The sequence below is a fragment of the Typha latifolia genome, chromosome 14 (genome assembly GCF_019914945.1).
Source record: "Typha latifolia isolate L0001 chromosome 14, TyphaL0001v2, whole genome shotgun sequence".
NCBI classification, from domain to species: domain Eukaryota; kingdom Viridiplantae; phylum Streptophyta; class Magnoliopsida; order Poales; family Typhaceae; genus Typha; species Typha latifolia.
In genome coordinates this window covers 7,771,101-7,780,708 of record NC_133099.1, presented here as the reverse complement: position 1 = coordinate 7,780,708, position 9,608 = coordinate 7,771,101, and the positions used below count along the sequence as shown (strand labels likewise).

General features: G+C 37.6%; 1 protein-coding gene across 1 annotated transcript; it reads left to right on the top strand.

The window, feature by feature from the left end:
* Positions 1–1,382: 1,382 nt before the first annotated feature.
* LOC140801169 (disease resistance protein RPM1-like) lies at positions 1,383–9,191 on the top strand. Its single transcript, XM_073156172.1, is given in 4 exon segments — positions 1,383–2,379; positions 2,382–3,475; positions 3,539–4,195; positions 9,105–9,191. Coding segments are annotated over 4 exon segments (2,835 nt in total).
* The last annotated feature ends 417 nt before the right edge of the window (positions 9,192–9,608 follow it).

Below are 9,608 nucleotides of genomic sequence, written 5' to 3'. Positions count from 1 at the left end.
TAAGAACAAAAACTAACAGGCTGGGATGTGTTTTAGGTTGTCATCACCTACGAATTATTAAGAGAAATGACAAAAGAAAACAGCTAGTCAAGCAAAATAGACAAGTCTACTCACTTTCTTGGGCTGCCAACTACTAAGAATTATTGCCGATCGCTGACATTAATATATAATATTACAAGAAGGTTGCTAGTCCTTTTCATCAAAGAAAAAAAGAAAGAAAGAAAGGAGATTACCATCAATATAATTCTGCCAGCAACTTCCATTATAAATACATCACTCACTCACAAGCTCCTTGCGCTGGTTCTTCTAAGCCCTCCTAAATATAAGAAACAGAAGGAGAGACTACGTAAGTGATTCCGTTGGCCAAGAGGTACCCCTCATACACTTCCATCATTTATGCATGCAAAGATGAGCAGAATGATAGATAATACGAGGAAGTTAATTTTATGTATCATAAGTGTGATATAATCTTTTACCAAATTAGCAAGTATTCTGAAAACATTGCTTATGATCTTCTTCTCTATGAAATAATTGATCTTTTTCCTGTTCCTTTTGCATGTTTGCTTTACTTGGATATTGTGTTAGTTTTCTCTCACCATCAAGTAGCAAAGATTAATTCCTAAAGGAAGTATAACTACACTACTAACTGTCTGAACCTTATAGAATATTTTGTTTTTCTGTCACAATCTTCTTCGTTCCCCTCTTGATATATTTGGCGGACATGTATGTGTGTGTTTCTTTTTCTTCTTCTTGTCGTGCTCACTATTAAGAGTAATTCTCTTTTCTTATTGAAAGCTGAAGCAGATGGATTGGTTACTATGTAAAACCTTTAAATCTTTTTGTAGATACTATATACAGCTACGTTTGGAATGAGCAGATGGAGTCTAATAAGTTAAATCCTCATTTCCCTTCTTTCCCATGCATAGACCCTCTTTAAATCTATTATTTTTAGGCCCACTGATGTTTCCTTCAACAAGTTATAGTACTCTAGCACATAATATATCACTGACTATTTTGAAATACAGAGTTTTGTTCTTGTTCAGATAACTAGCAGAAAAATTTCTCATATCATGAACCTGAAGATTGTTCAAAATATTTTAATATAAAAAAGGTAGTTTAATTTCCCCAAAAGTAGTTAAACTAGAAGCAGTTTTGCTTAAAATTGAAGGTGCAGCAGGAAAAACAGAGAGAAAAGAGAGATTAGATGAAAAGGACAATTTTAGTGTATAAAATAGCCTAGAAGTGAGGGAGTGCATTTAGAGTAAAAAAAATATAAAAACCACACATCTCTATAAATTTCCTTCAACAATTTGTATTCAAGATTTTACTACATCTTTGCAGGTAGCAATCTCAAAAATTTTCAACCAGTAGTAACGCAAAAGATGGCAGAAGCTCTCGTCTTTCAAATTCTTTATAAACTAGGATCTATTGTGGCAAACGATGCAGTGAAAGCATTAAGTTCACAGTTAGGGAAAGAGGTAGCAAATTTGATCCAAGTGGAAAGTCAAATAAAACAGATTGAAAGTGAGCTTAATGTAATGCATCCATTCTTATATCAAGCACAAAGATATGGAGGGTATGATGCAACACTACAAGCCTGGTTGCAGCAAGTACAAAACTTGGCCTTTGAAATCGAGGATATAATCGATGAGTATACTTACCTAATTAGTAGTTATCAAAGTGGATTTCAAGGATTTCTCAAGAACACTTTTCACAAATCTAAGAATATCAATTCTTGGCATAAAGTTGCTACTGAGTTAAAGGAAATTCAAAATCGTCTTCATAACCTTTCAAGGATGAAAGAAAGGTATAGCATTACATTGACAAAAGAAATTGACACTTCTTATTTAGCTGAAGGACTACATGATTCCACTTTCTCCTCCTATCCAATGGATTACAATGAGCTTGTAGGTATTCAAGAAGAAAGAGAAAAGATAATGCAGTACTTAACAACCGAAGAAAAGCTAACTTCCATAATTTCAGTGTGGGGTATGGGAGGATCGGGAAAAACTACTCTTGTTCGTAATATTTATGAAAGCAAAATTATAAAGGAACATTTTGATCATCGTTTCTGGGTTTCTATCTCTCAAAAGTACCAACTTGAGGATATATTAAGAGGGATGGTTAAAAATGTCTTCACTAGTAATGAAAACCCCGTAAGCATTCAAAGCATGAGCTATACAGATCTAAAAGAGCTACTTCAGAGAAATTTGAAAGAGAAAAAGTACTTGATTGTTTTAGACGATGTGTGGAGTAGAGATGTCTGGATCAAATTATCTACTGTTTTAGGAGAGAACAGCTACAAAGGCAAAGTAGTAATAACAACACGATTGAAAGATGTAGCCGAATTAGCAACAGAAAACTATGATCTTGAGTTAAAAACCTACATGAGTCAGAAGCATGGGATCTATTTTGTAGATGGGCTTTTAGAAACATGGAGGATAAAAAATGTCCAGAGGATCTTGAACAATGGGGAAGAAAGATTGTAGACAAGTGTCATGGTTTGCCACTAGCAATTGTGGGTGTAGGCAATTTGTTGTCATTCAGAAGGATGAAGGTAGCAGAATGGGAAAGATTCTATAATGAAATTAATTGGGAGTTACATGATAGCTTAGACAACCAACATTTGAGCTCGGTAATGAGAGTTTTGAATCTAAGCTATAATCACTTGCCAAGTCATTTGAAGAATTGTTTCTTATTTTGTAGCATCTTTCCAGAGGATTATTTAATTCGTAGAAAGAGGCTAATTAAGCTGTGGGTTGCAGAAGGTTTGGTTGCATCAAAGAGTAGTAGTACCAAAACAGTAGAAGAAATTGCAGAGGGGTATCTTAGTGAACTCATTGATCGATGCTTGTTACAAGTTGTGGAAAGAAACAACTTTGGAAGGGTCAAGTCTTGTCAAATGCACGACCTTGTGCGAGAATTAGCCATATCGATTTCTGTAAAAGAAAATTTTTGCACAGCATATGACAAATCACAGATGAGAATGGTAAACAATAATGCTCGTCGTGTGGCATCAGATGAGTATAACGACAGTATTCAGTCGAGTATCAAATTTTCACACCTTCGCTCTTTTTATTTGTTCGATACTGCCAATTTCTTACCAACCTCTCTATCATGGGTTTCACAGAGTGTAAGATATCTCAGAGTATTAGATATACAGAATGCCCCAATCACAAGCCTACCGGATGATATTTTCAATCTATTCAACTTATGCTACTTGGGTTTGAGGAATACAAATGTTAAGCAGTTATCCAACTCTTTGGGCAAATTGCATAAACTCCAAACTCTCGACCTATGCTATACTGCAATAAAGAAGTTGCCTAGTACGATAGTAGAATTAAAGGAGTTGCGGCACTTGTTTGCAGAGAAGCAACCGGATGGAGATTTTAGAAATTTTCATTCTCCCAGTGGTGTAGAAGCTCCAAAGGGACTATGGCATTTGACAGACTTGCAAACTCTACAAAGCATTGAGGCAACCATGGACTTTGTGCGAAAAAGTAGGAAACTTGACTCAATTGAGAAGTTTTCGAATTAGAAGTGTCAAAAGATTCACTGCTACGAGCTATTTAAATCCATCAGTAAGATGCAGTTCCTCTCTAACTTATATGTGTTGGCAAGTGACGAGAATGAGTATATCAATTTAGAAGCATTGAGCTCCCTACCTCATCATCTTCAAAAGCTATATTTGAAAGGCAGATTGCAAGAAGGGGTGTTGGCTTCCCCTGTATTTCAATCCCTTCGAGTCAACCTTAAGTGGCTAGACCTACTGTGGTGCAAGCTCGAGAAAGATCCACTTGGAGATATCTCTTGTATGTCTAGCCTAACATCTCTTTTTCTTCAAAGGGCATATGAAGGAAAAGAGTTGATCTTTCAGCCAGGGTGGTTTCCTAATCTGAAAATACTTATTTTAATAGATATGCCGTGCCTCGAGTTCATATCGTTTGAGGAATCCGTGCAGAGCCTTGAGGACTTAGGATTGCTGGGCCTGACACAGTTGAAGGAGATCCCACAAGGAATGAATTCACTTGTATTTCTCCAGCAACTTAATCTACGGGATATGCACCAAGAATTCATTCGGAACATCCAAGTTGCAGATGGAAAAAATAAAACTAAACACTTTCCTGCCATTAATTATTTTTATGAAAATGAAGAAGGTCGTTGGAGTGTTAATCTTGCCCAAGCCACTGAAAAGGTAATTTAGAAATTACATTTGAATCTTCTTTTTTTTCACATGAATATTTACTATAACTTCTTTAAATTTTTGGTTCCAGATCTAAGAGAATTTTCTCAGATATTGCATACCTTATCACCAATAATTCACAAATCCTGGAGTTTTAGGAGCAGCTGATGAGTTAACACAGTATCAATCAGAGCATGAGCTGATTCTCTTATTGTTGTAATATATAAGTGAGATACTATTAGTTTGTCTTTAGAAAAGATTAAGCTTTTCTGTATACCTTTGGAGGTAATCATGTTTGAATAATATATCACTATTTGTGTATTTGCTTCAAATTTAAATAAAATACATATCGTTGGTTTTAAACGTCAGATTAAAATTTGGCTCCACATATTTAATTATAAATTTATTTACAATATTTTATTATAAATCAAGTGTTATTGATTTATTATGCATAAATGATTAATTAATTGTTGTCCCACATAGCATTTAATTCTTCTCTAATTCCAAAAAAACTTGTATCTTTAATAGTCAAATGCTAAAAAATTCTGCATAAATAGTTTTAAAAATACTATTGGAATTAAGATTAAGAAATCTACAAGCTCTACTATTCCTAGCATATATACCCTAAGAATATAAATTTTATAGCTTTACTTCTTAACTTAGGTCTCTTTTGTGAAAGATCTAAGATATAAGCTATACAATCACAATCCTTAAAATAATTTAGGCTTGGTTTTTTATTAATCCTTAAAATATTCACTACCTCTACTAGATCTTATCCTTTTAATTTCAAGTTGATTTAACTTCAAGTTTACAAATTTATTTTCTTCAAATGCCTCGTCTTTAGTTCTGAGCAAATATACAAATTTAAAAAATCATCTCTAAACATTATAAAATAATGCTTTCCACCTCTAGTTAGATGATCCTTATTGTCACAAATATTAGTATGAATCAATTCTAGCAATGTAGTAGATCTAACTACATCTTAATAGGTTTATTGATAATTTGGCTTGCAAACAATCTTCACTTTTATAAAGAAATCAAAGAATTATATTTAATAACTAAATCATGGTGCATTATCCTATGCATAATTTTCTTTCAGCATGTCCTAATCTATAATGCCAAACATTATAATCATTCAAAGAGAAAAAATATAAGAAGTAAAAACATCACTATTCATAGAAAGTAAATACAAATTTTCTTGCATAGCCTTTTCCTGCGAAAGATTCTTTTTTTACTAATAATAACTTTATAAAAATCAAAGACTACATAGACGCTATAATTATATAGTTTTATAACATAAATAAGACTTCTTAAGTCCATCCAGAGTCAAGCCACCAGCCTTGATCTACATTGACCATCATGAATTTGGTGATCATAACAACCATATCATCCTCGACGACATTAGCCTCGTCCTTTTCTTTTGGTTGTTCACCCTTGCAATAGTGGCGTTATCTTACTAAATACTAATACACTTTGCTAGAGTTTTTTTCTTATTGCATTAGTTATTTATTTTTATTACAATAAATTTTCTGAATGTTGCATTCATACGTGGAAGGGGTCGCGTTCGAATGACTTTTCGAACGCTTGCATCGCCCGCAAAAAACGAGAGAACGTAAAATATGCGTTCGAACGCGGTCGGGCGCGTTCGAATGTGATTGATGGGGGTTCATTATAATTAGGGTTAATAATTATTATTTTGGCTTATTGGCTAGACTCTATAAAGGTGTAGATGGCAATCAAAATGATACATTTAGTATCTTTTCTTATTGCATTAAGTGTTTATGTTTATTAAAATAAAATTTCTATAGGTCACGTTCGAACATAATAGGGGTCGCGTTTGAATGCCCTTGTGAACGCTTACATCAGGTTCGCAAATACAAAGAACGAATATTGTGCGTTCGAACGCGATCGGGTGATTTCGAACGCTTGCATCGCGTTTGCACATACAAAAAATGTCTTCTAGTGCGTTGGAACGCAATCGGGCGCGTTCGAACGCGATCAACGGGAATCATCTAGATTTAGGGTTTTATATTGTTTTAGAACTTGTTGGCTAGTCTCTATAAATATGTGGATAACAGCCAAATTTATTATGCTATTGGAATATTAATTTTTTGCCTCTCTATCATCTATCTACCCTAATCTCTCTCCTTCCTATTCACCATTCTTCCACCTGTACCGTTGGCAAGGTTTCTCCTAACTTCTGATCTCCATCGACTGTCAAGCCACCCCTCTTCTTTAGGATTTCGAACACTTCGTTCCCTTCATCTATATCCCTAAATCACATCCACAATCCACCTTCATCTCCTTACCTATCTATAACCCTAACATCCACTCCACCCGTCACCACCACCATCACCTATGTTATTCCGTGTTTTCGTCCCTGCTACAATTAGAATTTGCAAAGGGCGTAAAAATAAAAGTTATAGATCAGGAAGTTATGAATCTAACCCTATTGATTTCGTAATTATCTGAATATGGAGAATATCTGACAAATATTTTCCCACTATTGCGCGGACTGATTCCTGTAATACATTCAGATCTTGAAGGAATAGTTGCATTGCTTATCTTTGTTTCCAAATCTTATCAAGTGGTATCAGAACTTATCACAAAATCAATATGATTAATAAATATTGGTTTCTATCCTCCTCTATCCTCTCTCTAGTCTCTCTACCCTAATCTCTCTTCCTCTTCACCAACTAGCCACCTCCACCGTTGGCAATGTCTCTTCTAACTTCTAATCTCCTCATCTATTGAGTCCTCCCTTTTCTTGGGATCTTGACCACTTCTTCCCATTTGTCCTTATCCCTTAACTACATCAACCATCTATCCTCATCTCCATTATCATCCATAACCCTAACAACCACTCCACTCGTCACTACCACCTTCATCCCCACTCTATCGTGTTTTCTTTCTAGTTGCATTTCAAATCTATGAAGGGCATAAGTATAAAAATGTAGATCAGTAAGTTACGGATTGATCCAACTTGGTTTCTGATACGATTCAGACTTCACCGACGTCGTCGTCTCGAGCATGGATTCACTTTAGGAGTATTTTAGTTTCATGTTTTAGTGTTTATTTTCCATTAAAATAACTTTTCGTAAGTCGCGTTCGAACGCGGGTGGTGTGAGTTCGAACGTGGTTTGTGAACGGGGTTGTGAACGTGGGTGAAGATAGTGTACTGTGCGTTCGAACGGGTGCGTTTGAACGCGCTGTGAACGCCTGCATCGCGTTCGCAAATACCGACAGGCGCGTTCGATCTTGCGTTCGAACGCCTGCATCACGTTCGCAAGTCCAGAGGAACCACCCTATGCGTTCAAACGCGGTCGGACGAGTTCGAACGCGATCGGCGAAAATTGTGTTTTAGGGTTAGTTTGAGTTGTTGGTTAGCCTATAAAAGGATGTGTAAGGCAACCAAAATTATTATTGATTATTGAGAATTGAGTTTGCCTTGCCTCCTTCGTTTTCTTCGCTCCCGTTCCCTCAATCTCCCCGGCGACGCCGCTTCTAATCTCCCTCGACTGGCCAATCACCCTAGCCCCTTAGGAGTAGCCCTCTTCTCCCCCTTCTTCCAATTTATCCAACACTATCCCTAACCTTTCCATCATCCATAACCCTTCCACCATCACTTCTCCACCGGTGCCACCCCATTAACACCGGCCCTTCACCATCCACCATTACCTAGGATCTCGTGCCTCCATCCACGGATCCAAAACAGAGCATCCTGACGTTCGTCCACTAAACGAACGATATCTTGAGATCTCCAACTCCGATTCGCCTGAAACTTGATTTGTTGGAAAGCTCTTTTACGGGCCTACAACATATATCAAAATTTCACATCGATCCGACGGCGGAATATTTTGGGATCTCATCTCAAAGTTCCGTGCAAAATCGTATCAATCTGGTATCAGAGCCTTAGCCCCAAAGGAGAGATCGTATCAAGCTGGTATCAGAGCTCCATAGCCCGAGGCGAGATCGTATCAGTTTCATAATTTTTTGATTATAAGAGAATATTAGGTGAATATTTTCCCTCGGTGGGACCGGCATACTGGTGCAAGACACATCATTGTGGACTTGTATCCATTGGCACTAAGAGGACAAGACATTATGCTAGGCACTCAGCAGTTGCAGAGCTTGGGATCCATCACATTTGATATCCACAGCATGTGGATGAGATTTACACAAGGAAACAAAGAGATGCGCGGCTTGAAGGCGTTCAGTCCCTACGGATTCCAGCAATGCAGTCGATGGTGGGGCTGCCTTGTGCGAGTGATTTGGCCTATCTTCTTCGATTAGGACCAACAGAGATGAGCCTCTAATGAGTCTAGGTACTACAATTGATTTGTCTAATTTATTAGATAAATTTGCTAGACTATTTGAGGAACCAAAGGAGTTGCCGTCAAGGCGAACAACGGACCACCGCATAGAGATTGTGCACGGGGCTGCGTCGGCGAATGAGAGACCATATCAGTATCCACATGTGCAAAAAGGAGTTATCTCCAAGATGGTAGCTGAGATGTTGGAGCAAGGCCTCATCCAACCAAGTCCTAGCTCTTACTCATTGCCCATGCTATTGGTGCGGAAGGACAAGGCATGACATTTTTGTGTCGACTACCTTGTACTAAACGCTATCATCGTCAAGGACCGGTATCCCATTCTGGTCATAGAGGAGTTGCTGGATAAGCTTGTAGGGGTGATCATATTCAGCAAGCTTGACTTGAGGGCTGGGTATTAAATTAGAGTTCACCCAACGGATGTGCATAAAACCGCATTTCGGACTTTGGACGGGCATTATGAGTTCCGGTGATGCCTTTTGGTCTCACCAATGCTCTCCAGCTACTTTTTAAGGCCTCATGAATGATATTTTTTGGCCTCTACCGTGAAGGTATGTCTTGGTATTCTTTGATGACATTTTGGTGTACAGGAGGACTTAAATGAAGCATTGGTGGCTTTCAAGGATTTGCTAAATTTATTGAAGCAAAACCAGCTGAAGATTAAGAAGTCCAAGTGACAATGGGAAGTTCCACTAGTAGAGTATTTAGGCCACATCATCACAACGTAAGGAGTGGCAAAGAAATCCTCAAAAGGTGGCATGCATGACCGCTTAGCCGATCCCTACTTCCACCATAGGATTGCAGGGATTCTTGGAGCTGATCAAGTATTATCGCTAGTTCATCGTTGAATATGGCAAAATCGCTGCTCCTCTCACTTCTTTGCTAAGGAAGGACTCTTCTAATTGAACGGATGAAGCTACGACAACCTTTGAAAAACTAAAAACAATAATGACAACGACGCCCTTTCTAGCTCTACCGGCCATCACTAAAGAGTTCGTCGTGGAATGTGATGCGTCGGGAGTTGGCATATGAGCTGTACTAATGCAAGGAGGATGCTCCCATAGCCATTTTTTAGCAAGGCTTTATCGCAAAAT